Source organism: Diadema antillarum, unplaced genomic scaffold (assembly GCF_040938485.1).
Source record: "Diadema antillarum isolate AM-2024a unplaced genomic scaffold, OU_Dant_1.0 seq00000112_RagTag, whole genome shotgun sequence".
In the NCBI taxonomy this organism is placed as follows: Eukaryota; Metazoa; Echinodermata; class Echinoidea; order Diadematoida; family Diadematidae; genus Diadema; species Diadema antillarum.
The window spans coordinates 36,774-53,928 of record NW_027271196.1 but is presented as its reverse complement, the minus strand read 5'-3'; the positions used below and the strand labels follow the sequence as shown (position 1 = coordinate 53,928).

The 17,155-nt window shown below is 39.6% G+C and overlaps 1 protein-coding gene across 1 annotated transcript in view; it reads left to right on the top strand.

Moving 5' to 3' along the window:
* Window positions 1-17,155, top strand: part of LOC139727040 (adipolin-like) — a 67,423-nt gene that overhangs the window by 37,875 nt on the left and 12,393 nt on the right. Inside the window, exons 2-4 of the mRNA XM_071638022.1 lie at window positions 12,336-12,488; window positions 14,471-14,582; window positions 14,912-14,952. Coding sequence (XP_071494123.1) covers window positions 12,336-12,488; window positions 14,471-14,582; window positions 14,912-14,952 — 306 coding nt within the window. The remainder of the gene's footprint in view (window positions 1-12,335; window positions 12,489-14,470; window positions 14,583-14,911; window positions 14,953-17,155) is intronic.

Genomic DNA, 17,155 nt, shown 5'->3' with positions numbered 1-17,155 from the left:
ACTAGAAAATGACCATCACAAATATGCACAATGTCCTCTTGCATGATAAACCCGTTAATGCTGGTGTTGGTCCGCTAATCCCTGTGTCAACCGCGAGGACTGCTACGCAAACCCGAGGCCCGACCTCTTGGCAGCGGTTCGGGGGCGGAGAGGGGCCGGTCGAAATTGCAACCACCTCGTACACTAAACGTAGGCCTACCCATCACGGACACTTCTCCAAACTCTGAAAGAGGAATTTAGAAGTTGGATTTCAGCCATTCGCAGTAATAAATACAGAATTCTAGAAGAGGTCAGTATACTCACAATGGAGACTAAGCGAATGTGCAAGCATCATGGAGACCCCTAAGATAATGAAAAGACAGGAGCAGATGACACAAAGTTAGAGCATGGATATAGGTAATAGAAGTATCATGAATTTGGTAAACAATGTAGTATAGAAATCAGTGTTTGACCTGTTAGAAAGGGGAAGGGTTTGGGAAATGCAGCAGTGTTGGTATGGAGAAGATCTATACAGTCACAATTTAGATTTTTTTTTTCTCTCCCGATAAAGCAGTACTTCACATTTTCCATGTTTTGTATCTTGATTTATTTGTCTATTCAGGAACTAGTTAGATTGATTTTGCTCGAAATTGACCATTCATTACCCTCTTTGCTTCCATATAACCGGCATCGGTTGTATTGCTTGCGGCGCCTGCTATTGCTCAATAAATCTTCTTTTCTCTGGTATGAATTATCCTTCTCCCGATTCCTTCTTTAATATACCACGAATATCGAACATAATCTGGTTGACAGTGCTGATATTGACTGAAATCTTCACAATTCGTCACTCTCTTATGATTGAATAATACTCTCTGGAAATGAAGCAATATTTGTAATGAGAATTAGGACAGCATGAACATGACCAAAGGAAAAAAAAAGAAAAAGAGAGAAAAAAAAGTCAATGAATGAGATCAAACGATTCTTTTGCGAATGACAATATCGAGAAGGTGACGCATCCTTTTAAACCGCTTGAAACTCATCGATCAAACGTTTACTGAGCAAAACGGTACCGAACAAGGAAACGCATTGTGCGCTTTCGAACATAAAAAGGGCCCGAAGAAACATTATCCCTCGCTACAATGAGAGCGTCGTTCCGATTTTGTTTCAATTGATTCGCATCCGCGATAGCGCCATGATGCACATCTGCGCACGCACGTTCGCTGCATGAGCTGTCACTGGCCTATGGACTACCCGGGTAATTTCCCGTGACCGTTTCCACAGACAATGTGTCTCTGGAATAATGTCAACTCTATACATGTTACACTTGTGACTTTTGGGGAGCAGTCAGACCAACATCTACAAACACGTCTATAGGGGTTCCCCAATCTCTCTTTCGTTCCCGTTGCCTGCCCGCCCAAAGAAAAGTTTGTAGTCATCTGAGACGGAAATACGACTGGCTTTGGGGGTGAAAGTCCATATTATCATTATTATCAAGGCTAGTATCGTTTGGACTGAATCCCACACAGGCCAGTTCATCCCGATACGAGCGACGAACTCGACATAAGACAAAGTACATTATCGATTGAAGGAATAGCTGCCAGAAAGCCATTTACCTTGATACCGTATTGCATAATCGTGAGATGGTCTTTAATAATTAAAGAAACACACATCCAGACGTAGACGCAATAAATTATTTATTGCGTCTGTGTCTGGATGCGTCTTTAAGGGTACACTTTGATTGCGTCGACAGAATGAAAGTATAACTCACTCTATAATTATATACAGAATCGACAAGTTTGAAAAAAAAAATACAGTTTGCAACTTCTCTCTCTCTCTCTCTCTCTCCTTTTCTTCAACGCTGTACGCATTTCATGAAATGATCAAACTAAGAGTCAGATAAAATTCACAAACTGAATTTTGAAGGAGACAAAGGAGAAGATTTAACACAAAAATGGTTGCTTGATAAGATACAAAATATTTTCATCAGCATTATCTCAAGAAAAGAGACGATTTTACAAGAGAATGTTGCGTCTTCTACCAAGAAAATTCGGGTCGGTGATGTTTTAGACCTCCCTGAAATTATCTGTCATCGTTCATTGTTTTGAGTTGAATCCTTTAAAATCTACAAGCAGTGGACGTAGGTGTAAAATGCATGGTGAAGATAGCAACACCATTGAGATATGGGCAGGGAGGTGAGCCACCACCTCCCTGATATGGGTCACTGACCACTCTGGAATGCAGATGGGAACGCAACTTATTTTTATTGACCGTGGCCCACCCGTTAACCAACGCCATTAAAGCGATTTGTTTGATGCCTGATCATCGTTAAATTCGTTTTACAGCATCCGGCTGAGCAACGTATATCGATGACTGGATTGGTCGTGAAATGCGCGGATTGATAGGACGGGGGATGCATGTATAGTGGTACTCCCGCTTGGCTCATGATGAGAATGATGTAAGGCCCAATAGTCGTTAGGGGTTTATACACTTAAAGCACGAACCACCAAACCACCTGTGGAATTCCACGTTATGGGTCAAGGGCGTGTCCGCTCTGAGCGGTAGCCATAGCAACCTCCAGGTGGCTTGGTGGCCTTTAGCTACGTAAGATGTGAAGCTATTCAGCTGTTTTATAACCTTACGAAATTGCTGGCCGAGAAACGAGTTTTTTTGTCAGTCCGTCGTAAAACTAGCTCATATCTGGAAACCGCTGGTATGGACTAGTAGTGCAATCCTTTTTCTTGTTCTTTTGCAATGACGTGTCAGCTAAAAACGAATTGATTTTCTTACAACTCTGTGAATTCTAAACAACATTTCAGAAGAAGGTCATATGACGCAAACTCAACATTTGTGAACGTTTGAAATACGTCACAGCGATAGAATAGAAGAGCATATCTTTTCTATTGCCTTTTAGTACTTTAAGTCATTGCCGCCCCTAAGACGGGTGAATCTCCCGCATTAGGTTTACGGTAAATTCTGTCAATGAACGGAATGTTCCAATAAATCTTCTTCATGTGCTGTCATGTTAGATTGTAGTTAGTCACTCACAATGTGTTGCAAGGAAGATTTTTTTTTTTGTAAACATAGGATCCTTGAACGTGACTGTATGTACTCTCTCAATTCTTTTTTGTATGTACGTTGTAGGGCCTATATCATAAATGGTGGGCCCCACAATCTACAAGATTCGCATTTTAGTGGGTTCTCCTATCTCCATCCGCCTATATATGTATCCCCAAAATGCACATTTCTGCAATTCCCACCAACAACATGATGTACCATCCTTTTTATCGATTACTTATATTGACATGAATAGGATGTAGACTCTTGTGTCTACCTTATATATATATATATATATATATATATATATATATATATATATACGTGTAACTGTCCTTCTGGTCATGAAATTAGCATTGTTGAAAGACTTCGCTAGACTGTACCATGTAAAAAAAGAAAGAAAAAAAAGATATATTGGAAAAAAATGACACCGTGACTGCCTGTCATTGTCACTGCAACTTTATAATTTCGTGAAGATTTATCATCCGAGGGTACAGTGGAACTATTTCTGATGGCCTTGAGCACCTTATGGAGCTATCTGAAGCATAATTTTGTGAGTTGAATTATTGAATGCATCATCTCCGGAGAACATTTCGACTCTGCTCGTTGTGGTAAAGGCCATGACAAGCACATCTTTGTTCCTCATTGCAGACCTCTCATTCGTCTTTGCTCATGTCACGTCAGAGACCGCTCCCTCTCTTAAATCTCTCCATCTCTCTCCCTCTCTCTTTATCTGTTTCACTGTCCTTCTGTCTCCCCCCCCCCTCTCTCTCTCTCTTCACCTTTCTTTCGTCATCGTCACTTGTCGGTGTCCTAGTTTCATCTTCGTCACTTGTCAGTGTCCCAGTCTCATCTTCGTCACTTGTCATTGGCCTGGACTCTTCTTCGTCACTTGTCGGTGTCCCAATCTCACTTGGTCACTTGTCAGTGTCCTATAGTCTCATCGTCGTCACTCGTCAGTGTCCTAGTCTCATCTTCGTCTCTTGTCGGTGTCCCCAGTCTCATTTTCGTTACTTGTCAGGGTCCTAGTCTCTTCTTCGTCACTCGTCGGTGTCCCAGTCTCATCTTCGTCACTTGTCAGTGTCCTAGTCTCATCTTCGTCAATCTTCAGTGTCCTATTTCATCTTCGTCACTTATTGGTGTTCCAGTCTCATCTTCGTGACTTGTCAGTGGCCTAGTCTCATCTTCGTCACTGGTCGGTGTCCTATCTCATCTTCGCCACGTGTCGGTGTCCTAGTCTCTTCTTCGTCACTCATCAGTGTCCCAGTCTTATCTTCGTCACTTATCGGTGTCCTAGTCTCATCTTCGTCACTTATCGATGTCCTAGTCTCATCTTCGTCACTTGTCAGTGTCCCAGTCTTATCTTCGTCACTTATCAGTGTCCTAGTCTCATCTTCGTCACTTATCGGTGTCCTAGTCTCATCTTCGTGACTTGTCAGTGGCCTAGTCTCATCTTCGTCACTGGTCGGTGTCCTATCTCATCTTCGCCACGTGTCGGTGTCCTAGTCTCTTCTTCGTCACTCATCAGTGTCCCAGTCTTATCTTCGTCACTTATCGGTGTCCTAGTCTCATCTTCGTCACTTATCGATGTCCTAGTCTCATCTTCGTCACTTGTCAGTGTCCCAGTCTTATCTTCGTCACTTATCAGTGTCCTAGTCTCATCTTCGTCACTTATCGGTGTCCTAGTCTCATCTTCGTCACTTGTCAGTGTCCTAGTCTCATCTTCGTCACTTATCGATGTCCTAGTCTCGTCTTTGTCACTTGTCAGTGTCCTGTAGTCTCATCTTACGCCACTTTTCAAAGTCCCTCTGTTGAAAGTCTATAAAGGAGAACACCACCAACAAATATACTAAGAATTTGATTGCAAAACAAACTGACTCTCTAGCTTTGTTAATCTGATATATTGATCTGAAAGATTAAACATTCTCTAGAACAACAAGTGAGGTATCGTATGAACGTATCTATTTTGCTATATCTGATGATGCTCTTACTTTAAAATGTTTAAGAATGGCGCTTATATAAACCCGAATCTGACCCTTATCAAAATCTTCATATAGGAGTACATTACTATGTTATCCATGCACATGTATCAAACAAACGTCCGACATTCCCGTTCATATACTGTTCTCATACTTTTTCCCCTTTATTGCTCATCTCCGCTGTTATTCTTTTCATCCTAACGAAGAGATCGTATCGATGTAATCGATCAACGTGGATTTTGCTTTGCTTTTTTTTCTCTCTCTCGCTTGCATCGAGGAATGGGCGTTTTAAAGATGAAGAGCCTACTCATATTTATATAATGTAATTTATAGATTACTTCTTCCATAGCCATGTCACATGACGGGGTCTTCAAAGGGGGTCAGATCGTGATCTTGGTCTTTCCTGTTTGGCAGAGCAGACAACAACCTCCCGGGCTCATTCCGAAAGCTATATTGCTTCATTTCGACGCAATCAATATCAATTTGAGAAGCTTCCAATGTCATTTTTAAGTAATACCTCCATCCATGCGATCACAGTAATTTTAAAGGATATTAGAGAATCCTCAGGCTGAGAAATTGACATTCCATAAACCATTTGGCCAACTCACCAAGTTAAGTTGGGGATTAAACGGCGACGTAAATCAGACGGAATCTTGAGTGTACTCAGAATTTTAGGCTTAGTCTGTTATTATGTTGCGATGGTGGAGAGAAAGTTTGTTGACCCAGTCAAGCCGGAGAGACCGCGGAGGGATATCATCCCGTGTCAATGATCTTTGCTTCCCAGTCACTGAACGCCTCAGCATGTTGATATCATCCATTAATTTATTTCTTTTTTAATATCGGGTTTTGATAATTATAATATGTGGTGGGGGGGGGGCACAGAGCCAAATAAAGATTTACGTTGGTGAAGATTTGATGAAATGATGATGATGATAATAAGGTTTATGTAGTTTTTTTTTTGCAATATGTGTGTATATATATATATATATGCATATATCATATATATATATTTGTTTGATTTATTATATTATATTTTGATGCGGAATATTGTATAAATACTGTGGATGATAATTATATTATTGTTGTTATTGTAACGCAGAAATAGTATATGTATTGATTGATCACCGGTAATATTTGATATTTTATATGTGATATGGGTTGCAATAATGTAAACTCTAATATTGTTGTTTTGTACCCTCATGTTCGTGTCTAAACCTGCCATTCGTTTTGAATGAAACGGTGGACCTGGTTCCTTTGCATACTTGTTATTCTCACACTTTCTTGAACTTGAATAAAGTCATGATTAAACAACAATAACCAGAATTGTAAGTGCAGTAGTTTACGTTACCTTACAATCTAGAATATTGCAAATATAAAAGAAATACAGAAATTATCTACAGACGTTCTCTTGGCGCATGAACCACTTTATTTTTTTTTTTTTTGTGGATGATTCGTACCTTTAATTCATCGGAAATGAATAAGTAAATCAATCAGAAAAGTATCATGCTGCTACCGTCGATATTGAGTAGTGCTTAAAACGTAATCGAATAAAACTGAATGAGCAAAGCCATTTTCTCGACTGTTTTCTTTATGACGTCATACAAAGATTGAGCACTTGTCATATTGTTTTGGAAAGGCCGGTGGAGAGTTGGAACATTGGTTCTACCTTGAGTTCTAATAAGGGATCATTTGCCGAAGACGTTAAGTGATTATGATAATTCTGATCCTGTAAACAGGATCCCAAATGCAATTACATTGTTTTCAAGTACCGCCAAATTGGCAATTTTCGCGAAATTCAAGGAGACACGCAGAGTTACAAAAATCCAAATAACTCCCCGACTCTCCAATATTCAAAGTATCATATGCTACACAGCTACCTTGGTCATATAGTTGTGTTTACGACTTGCCGTTAAAGTTGACAAATTTGGCGATAAGACACCATGGCAAATAAAATGTTTCTGGGTCGTACTCGTGTCAAGTCATCTACTTTAAAGCACGAATCTGGTTTTCAATTTTTCTCTGTTTTCACAGGAATGCAGAAGAGGTTTCACCTTTTTTTAAATGTATCTTCCAGGTACCAGTGAGAGTTTGCCCTGAGCATGTTGCTCGGAAATTCCATGTTATCATCTTGGAATTGAGTTTCATCAGACTTTGTATTCATCAAAGTGATGTTAGGTGACATTTGATATCAGCAAATTTAGAAAACAATGTTTGTTTGTTTGTTTGTTTGTTTGTTTGTTTGTTTTTTGTTCATTTCTCCGAGCAAGCGTAGCAATACCCCCACTTGAGTTTTCATTTTTTTTTCGTACGTTATTGGGATCAGAAATACACTCTTTTTTAATCAAGGGAGAAGGAGGGGGAAATTAAAATGAGAGCATAAAATTAACTTCCATGTGTATAGGCAATGGTTTATGAGGTTCGCGACGCAAGAACTTTCTGGAAAACGAAATGAATGTGAGTATAGTTCTCACAACGAAAAGGATTTCACAATACAAAGGGCTGATCACGGCGAATAAAGTCTGGACGAAAACGAGATATTGGCTCCAGAGCGCCAAAGTCTCCCGTCTCGCTACATTTGAAAAACCAACATCACCCTTAGCAAGTTTACTTGACTCACTTTACCCTCTTTGGACTCCAATTTCACGTCCAACAGGAAAAAAAATAATGATAGGAGAACAAGATCATTTTGTTATGTCGAAATTCCCTCTCCGATCCCATTATGTGCATGTCAAAGAACTCTAAAAGTGTAAAGTTTACAGACCGAAAGTTTAGGAAGGCGGGGACGGGGGGGGGGGGGGGGGGGGGGGGGGGGGGGGGGGGAGGTGAGTGGATGAGAGAATGTGCCATGAAAGGGGAAAAACTGTCTATAATGACTTCTTCGCTGTGGCTTTTTGTTAGATTCCTTTGTGTGACTTGGCCGAGATCTGTTGTAGAGTAAATCGAGGGGTAAGAATGAGCCGTCTTGGTGGCGTCTTGACTAAATACGAGAAATAACAAACTGAAGCCGAGAGAGGGGGTGGGGGAGGGGAGGGGAGGAATATAAACAGAAAGAGAAAGGGAGGGGGAAGGTATGAGGCGGTTTGATACTATGATGCATTTGTACCGTTAGAAACGCAAAGTAACAAAAATTGTGTCGTTTGAATCTTAACTTTTATTATCATAACAAATACTTTTGTCAGGATTTCATGCTAGTAGCCCCCCCCCCCCCTCTCCCATTCAATGTTCTTTGGGTTCTTTTTTGTGATGCTGGCGTCTTCAAAATTTCCCCTTTCTTCTTAAACGATGAATCATAGAAGAAAAGTTACTTTTAGATAGAACTTTTACGCCCCTGAATTTCTGATCTCTCTTTTTTCTAGGGTGTTCAGAGTTCCCTGGAGTGTTTAACCTTAAACTGTTGCAGTTTGTATATTGTCAAAGAAAGAAATGGAGAAACACGAAAAGAAAAAGAGAGCGAGAGAGAGGGGGGGGGGGGGGGCGAGGGACATAAAAGAGAGGGACCAGCCATAAAGTTTACCAATGAATAAGCGCCAGGAATTTTGCCCTTTCATTGAGGAAAAGTGTCGCCCTTTTTGTTCCGAAAAATCCACAGAGGTAGGAGTGAGCCGTGTAATCCGCAATCGGGTCTGTTGGTTTTTCGTCTTTCCCGAGAGATTTGCTTCCACATCGGCCGTCGGATTGGAGAGAGCACTCGCGACCCCACAAAACCTTTAGACCTAAAACAAGCGCCTTTAATGCCAGTGATAGCAACATTTCATACGACGAAAGTCTTCTTCCTCTTCTTCCTCCTCCTCCTCCTCCTCTTCTTCTTCTTCTTCTTTTCCTTCTCTTCCTTTGACTACTTCTTCTTGCAATCTTCTTGTCATCACCTTCTTCTTTCCATCTTCCAGTTTCGTGGTTTCTTTAATGTTGTCTTTTTTGGCTTTTTAATCACTTGTTTTTCTTCTTCCTGTTTCAGCAACTTTTCTCACTTTTTCTAAAATCTTATTGCGGTTTTTTCTTTTCTTTTCTTGTCCCCAAGAGGCAATATTCTTCTGCAATACACATGCACCATCACCCTTATATTTCAATAGTACAAGTTGTATTTGCTTCTTATCTACCTGCATTGTTGCAATTTCTTCTTCCTGTGATCGTCCTCCTCCTCGTCCTCCTCCTCCTCCTCCGTTTGTTTTTATTCTTTGTTCTTCATGTTCTTTCTTCACTTGCCGCATAGCATTCATGTACAAAATGTTCGTATTCCTTAATGTGATTCGTTAATGGAAAGTCTTAAATATGCGTAGAAATTAAGAGAGCATTTGACTCTCTCAACAGAAAAGGCGAAACGTTTGATTATCAAAGTTCTTAAACAAATTGTTCTATTTGCTTTAGATTAGCTGGATTTTTAACTGCGGCCGGAGGTTTTGTACATGTTGCCACTTGCTACATATTTATTTCCAGAGGGTGGATAACAATAGCATGTCTTTTCAGATAATAACTTTTGTGTGTGTGTGACACGACAGTGATGAAACTCAAGAATCTAGCAAAAGGATTACCCATTTTAAGGTGCAATGTCCCATCACTGAAAACAAAATATGCACACCAAGGTATGGATGGAAGGTTTTAAGCAGGAATTCCGTGGGGTAAACCGTGCTCACCCCGTTTGTAGTGGAAAGGAACGTTCATCGCCAAAGTGGTTGAACAGTTGTCGGGGGTGGCTTCCAAAATCCCTGATCATCATTTGAGTGAAAGGTTAAGGAAGATGAAAAGCCCGTTCGAGCCCGTTAGTCAACTAATAGTTTATTGACTTGGCACAGCCTGCGTGTGACGTTATAACTTACTTGAGATGACAACTGGATCAGCAGGTAACATACCATTGACAACTTGTACAATATGGCAACAACATTTTGAAAAGTGGTCCCAAGGTGAGTGAGCTGAAATGAGGCAAGCCAAGAAAAAAAAATCTCTATTTAATCTTTTTTTTTTTGAAATAATTTATTATAAGTGAACAGTTTTTGTGGGCAAAGCAAAAGCGTTGATAACTGTCAATTTTTTGCTTGAAGAACGTGCGAGAAACTAGTTTCCATCGCTGTGAATTGATGTTGTCGATAATAGAACGAAGTCCCCGAAGATCGCTAGATCGACGCGTTAGTCCCAAACGTATACCAGTGATGTTTGTTTGGTTAAACCAAATTCTCAGTCTTGTCGGAGACCCAATTTTAGCCGTTTTTATCACTCTTTATCGCGAGACATCCCCTTCCCTTTATCAATCTGTTCAAATATGTAATCTTTGATTCTTTTCTACATCTTTTTTAATCAACGGCAATTTGTTTGATCTCGATCGCGCTCCAATTATATATATTTCGGTCATTGTTGGTGATCGTAGAATCGGTGGCTTCCACCTCAAAGGAGGTTAGTTGGTTTGCAAATGGGATTAGAAAGGTGATAAAATGCTATGTGGTTAAATGTGTTCGATTCTGACACCTTTTTTATTGGACTAAAAGCCTTCCCATAAAGTGGATTTTAACGCTGAGGCTGAGAACAAAAAGGCGAGTAAAGAAACGCACTTCAAAGCGGGTTAGCTCATTGTTTATTGAGTTAGCTTTGATTCTTTTCCCCGTGTTCATCCTCGTCATCTTCTTCCCCTCTTTCAAGAAACTTTTTAGTCTCCTGTGACCCCCCTTTTTAATGCTTCTTTGAAGTTCTGTCTATTCCACACTTTTTTACTTTCTTTTTTTCTTTCTTTCCTTCTATAGCAGAGAAGAGAGAAAATCTTGTTAGGGACTATAAAGCTCGAATGATTCATTGCTTGTAAGAGTTAAATCGAATGTGAGATTATTAAGGATGTATGCATGCTGGTAGAAGCAGATATTTCATTCGTTTTGTTTTCATGCAACAATACAAAAGTTTAAAAACAGGGGGAAGTTTTCAGGCTGCACAATTCCACCCCTATCCCCGATTATGTGTAGTAATTCTAAATATTAAGCATGATATCATACCTTAAAACACAATTCTCATCATCTGGAAATATGAAAACCATGCACATTCAAAAGGGGAGTGCTGTTGGTATGCCCAAATTTTTTCCTGACTCCACTTTTGTTCCTCTCCACAGAAGATGAGGAGATACCCCATCCCACCCCCCCCCCCCAAAAAAAAAACATCAACAGCAAGTTCTTCATAGTTTCATTTCCAGACGATCGAGATAAGCTTGGTTACATATCTCTTACTAGAATTTTATGCGTATAAAGTCATCAGTGTTGTGGTCCCCAAATCGGAAAAAACGGACTTTACGTGGGATGCTGAAAGGCTCTGGATACCAATCCACCTTGCGGTATATAACACGTGTGGTTTTTCGACCCCATGTCGGGAGGTGAACTGCAAAACCAATATGTCGTCGGGCTGAGTAAAGTTTGCGGATTAGGGTCGCTTGAAAAAAAAAAAGTTCGCCAAGCGCGAGTAGGTGTGAAGAGACACACGCACGCACACACACACACACACACACACACACACACACACACACACACTCACAAGAAATCAATACTGTACTAATATTCATATATTCATATACTGCATATTCTGTACATTTTCGACAGAGGTATGATTTGCTCGTAGTCACGGGTGCACATCACGAGACTGACACCCACGAGTCATACAGCCCACGAGTCACAGAGCTCACGAGTCATACAGTCAATGAGTTATGCAGCTCACTAGTCATGCAGCCCATGAGATCAACGCTTAGTTAACAAGACCTACGAGACCGACACATTAAGCCCCGTGTTGTATCTGTCGTACTCACAGAGACTCCAACTCTCCCGTTTTCGACGGGAGATCTCCCGCCGAAAACCCATTTTTGCAAAATCTCCCGTTCTCCCGCTTGAGATTTAATTTCTCCCGCCCTGGCTCTGTGTCTCCCGTTGGAAAGGATTTCTTACTTATTGCTATTGTATGTTGAAAAAGTAAGCCTTAGATAGCACCAGAGAGCATCTAGAACCCTGGGAACTTCGCGCTTCGCACACATCAACTTGGAGTCTCCCGTTTGCTAGGGGTTTCAGGCGGGAGAATCTCCAGATCAGAAGGTGCTTTGGGCTGGAGTCTCTGTGCTCATGGGCTGTTTTTACCAGTCCTAGTGTCGAACTCATGGGCTGTATGACTCGTGAGATGTTATCATTTTTTCGATGTCGAACTCGTGGGCTGTATGACTCGTGGGTGTCGGTCTTGTGGGATGACCCCGTAGTCACCAGTCTATCTGGTCCTATTTTCACAAGGTATCCTTTTGAATTTTGGGGCCATTTTTTGATATCATACTCATCCTTGTCATCATCCTTCTCCTATTCTTGCTCCCCTTGATAGACGGGTCCGGAGGACAGTCCAAGACGGGTGGATCCAGAGGGCAGCTGGTTGTCGTTCGTCCGTCATTCATCTCGGTCGGGGGGCTCGTCGACCTCCTCGTCGTCTTCGTCGAAAAAGAAATGCGATAAAAAGAAGAAGAATTCGAGAAGATTGGTGAGTTCGGAGGATGGGCTAATTGGGTGGGTGATCACTTGGTTGATTTTAGCATGGATTGTCGTCGTGCGAAGTTTCATGTGATTCCTTTATTCGCTTTTGCTTATAACGCAATCGATTTTTGTATTAACTCCGGACCACTTTCATAATAAAACATAATCTATTCTTTTTCTTCTTAAAAACATTTACAACGGCAAAATAAAATGAATTAATCATTGATAAGAGGATATTGCCATATAATAATTATGCTAAATGTTGTTCTGGTTGACATCACCCACCTCCACCTCCCCCCCCCCCCCCCCCCCCGACACAGAGAGAGAGAGAGAGAGAGAGAGAGAGAGAGACACACACACACACACCATCATTACGCAAAGAAAAATATAAAGAAAAACATGTACAATCCGTTACAACTACACCTTTAAACTTGTCGAATAGTGCACCATAATATTGAAATACAGCTGAGCGAAATGAATTGCCACTGTATTCAACACATTATATCATTACCTTTACCCATGGTGTGTTTCCCCTATAGTTATCACTTCAACCTCAGTTCCATACATGAATGACTGTGAACTAGATATTGCGGTGATTTGAACCTCAACCCACCGTGTGAAGATGATTGATTTCTGCGCGATTTTGTAGCCCAATTACCGTCGATCCCGTAGCTATTGTTCGATCCCACGAGGCCTTGATGCGGTGGTTTTATCGCACCATTTTTGGGGCTGATTCTAAAGCTGGACGCGCTATACCAGATGCTATCATGGGCAGCAAATGGAGCGAGACGTGCTTACGATATTACCGAAATACAGATTTTCGTGCAGAAAACAGAGATTATTTCATGGTTGGGCAGCTAAATATGGAACGCTCACAAAGCCGCCGATTATTCAAATCATTCGAGCTGACGCGTTTGCCTTGAAAAGAATCAATACCATGGAACGTGGTATAGAAGCGATGAATGGAAGCGACTTATACCGGAAATATATTTTGAGATAGCAACGGTACATGACCTGAAAGTTTGATTCTACAGCATGTGCAGGTTGGCTTATGAATAGAGTTAGAACAAATTGATGATTGGAAGCTCCATCATATTCGGACACGAGAAATTACAGATAAGGAATTGATAAATTCTGTAATATTCACTAAATACGCGCAAATTGACAGAAGGATGGTGTCATCATCTCACATCTTTCAATTGGTTTGTTCGCAAAAAAAAAATGACTTTGTGTGCCATGGTATTAAACCCCTGTGTGTCAATTATTCTGAGACCGTACAGCGTGAGCACTTTATAGGAAAACATTCTTTTTGTCAGAGGCATGTAACTTTTTATTGAAATGTTTACGCTAGAAATGCAGTACAGCAAGAGAGCAGAGAAGATTGCAAGCTTTGCTGCGCTTTAAAATTAATGCAATAACTGTGCTATGGCTAAGAGACTTCTAACGTATTGTGGCAAATGGCGAATAATCGAACAGTTGGTGCTCGGTTTGACCAAAATAATAGAATTTGGCAAGCCGTCCACTGGATCGAGGATGCGAACATGGCTTTCATTCTTGATCGATGTTTCTCAACAGAAGTCATCGCTGCGAGACTGTTACAAAACGAAAATAATTTGGCACAGAGGATACGTGTTATTCTTATTGATTTTATGTAAAATCAAATAATAATAGACAATCAATAAAGATGTATGCTTAGTTCAATGGGAGACCGGTAAGGAGATCGATTTCCGATTTAATTACGATTTCGCCGATGTTATGACTCATATCTTATTTTTTAAAGATAGATTGAACTTAGTATCTAAACTGAATAACTTTTGTGTTTGTATATATGATGTCTCTGTACGTTCAAGAATTTGAGACGTTCATTTCATTTTTGAAAGGACAACTTGCTTGCTGTTACCTTATACCAAGTAAAAGTCATGCAATCTATATGAAATTACCCGAGTTCACTATCGTCACCATTTCCACATGTCTTTGCCCTCAATGCAGCCCGTTGCGGAAGGTCCAGCAGGACCTCCTGGGCCCAGGGGGCCCCCGGGTCCACCTGGTGCCCAGATTACGAAACAAGAGCTCCTGACGGAATTCAGGGTACTTATTAGAGGTAAGATCCTTTAACAGTTCTGTAGAAGATAAAGTGATAATCATCCTGAAATCTTACGCAATCAGTAAGCTGCGATGTATGTCCTATATTGATGCAGAATATAAGAATTATGTGCGATATTTTTTTTATCATAACATGTCAAGAGTATTCTCCACATGATGAAACATGCGATTCAAGCGATTAACCATTTACTTTACCTCAAGGCTCCACTACATCTAGTTAAATAGCATCAGAATAGAAGGATACACGCGATTCGTTCTGTATATTTATACCCTCGACTGCATTTGATTCTATATGTTTCATTTCTATTCCGTAATCCGCTGTTACAGAGGCAGCCGAGAGAAGAGCACAGATAATCATAGGAGAAAGTGTGAGTATGATCAATTCAAATATCTCCTGTAAGATATATATATATATATCTTACAGTATGCACTTACTAAAACAAATAATATATTTTTTAGTAACCCCCATAGTACATATCTGTAACTTATCATTATCTACTGGGATCTTCCCAAATTCTTTAAAGATTGCGAAAGTAATCCCTATTTACAAAAAAGATGATGCGTCCCAAATAAAGAATTATCGTCCAATTTCATTATTGCCCGTCATTTCCAAAATCCTTGAAAAGATTGCACATGAACGTTTGTATAAGTTTCTAGTTGATAACCACATTTTAAATCCTAACCAATTTGGTTTTCGAAAAGGTTTTTCTACAGATTTTGCAATCATTCAAACTTGTGACAAAATTATCGATTCTATTGCGAACAAACAGCACGTGATAGGAGTTTTTATGGACCTGAGCAAGGCCTTTGATACAATAGACCATGGAATTTTATTAAAAAAGCTACATAATTATGGCATAAGAGGAATAGTTCTTTCCTGGTTCCGAGATTATTTATCCCAACGTCAGCAATACGTAGCATTTCATTCAAGTACCTCGTTTAAGTCATATATTACTTGCGGTGTACCACAGGGATCCATTTTAGGACCTCTACTTTTTCTTATATATATTAACGATATTATAAATTCCTCAACCCTTCTCACCTATGTATTATTCGCGGACGATACCAGTGTCTTCTACTCTCACAACTGTTTAAACACACTAGTGGATATACTTAATTCTGAGCTTGCAAAAATTTCTACATGGTTTAAATGCAATAAATTATCACTAAATATAGATAAAACGTGTTTCATAAACTTCAATACTTCACATTTGCAACCGATAATGCCTAATAACATTATTATTGATGGTATGCCCATTATTGGAAAAAAATCAACCAAGTTCTTAGGGGTAACCCTTGACTCCAATTTAAATTGGAATAACCATATTGATAATATAACCACATTAATATCTAAAGTCATTGGAATACTTCGGAGATTAAAATATTTTGTAACGGAAAAAGTACTCACTATGTTATACAATGCATTAATCTTACCGTATATTAATTATTGTAATGTTGTCTGGGGAAACTGTAATAAAACCAAAGTAAATGTTATTTTTCTTTTACAGAAAAAGGCAATAAGAATATGTACTAACTCACATTATTTAGAACATACTGATCCATTATTCCTTAGACTAAAAGTTCTTAAAGTTGACGATATACACAAATTTCAAACAGCAATATTTATGTTCAAATACACGCAAAATCTACTCCCACTCTTCCACAACGCATTTTCCCTTAACAGGGATGTCCATGCTTACCCCACGCGCCATCGTAATGATTTCCATTTGAATAACCCTAAACTCCTATTAGCTCAAAAATCAATTCGGCATAACGGGCCTGATATTTGGAATTCACTCCCTCTCCACATAAAACAGTGCACATCTCTCTATTCCTTTAAGGCAAATACAAAGAAATATTTCTTGGCACAATATCATACGGTACAGTAATCATTAAACATGTACCTCTTATACTCAACAACAAGGCAATATTTTGGTCCACCCCCTTTTCCCTTTCTTTTACTTTGCTGCTTGACCCTTCGCCCATATTATAACATATTCAATCATTTTCTTAGAAGTGCTGACCATCAACACTTTCGCGCTTCATCACCTGCACACGCACTCACAGGCACCACTCCTGTTTACCAAGTAATTGTATAAAACTGGATTTACACGCATTTTAACATGGCCCATCTGTATTAGTGTTCAAGTACTACAATAAAAAATGGTAATTTAACTCTGGCTGTCCGTCTGTTCAAGCACGGCTTATAACGGCGGCCCTCTGCATTATATGTATATATTATATATTGTACTGTGAATCAAGTCATTATTGGCCATATAAACATTTTGTATGTTATTTAACGTTTCATTTGTCTTTATATACAAAATATGACTTACTATGTAATATGTCAATAATTTTCAGAATTGTATTTGTGTAATTGAACCTGCCTTTGTTATTTTTGTATTCTGAAAGAAAATATGAAATGCAGAAAATAAAATCTTTTCAAACAAAACATATATATATATATATATATATATATATATATGAAGAGTTTGTTTGCAAAAACAGATAAGTCCATATTTGCCAAATGGAGATATTTGCGATTAAAGGTCAAGAAAAATAAAGAGAATA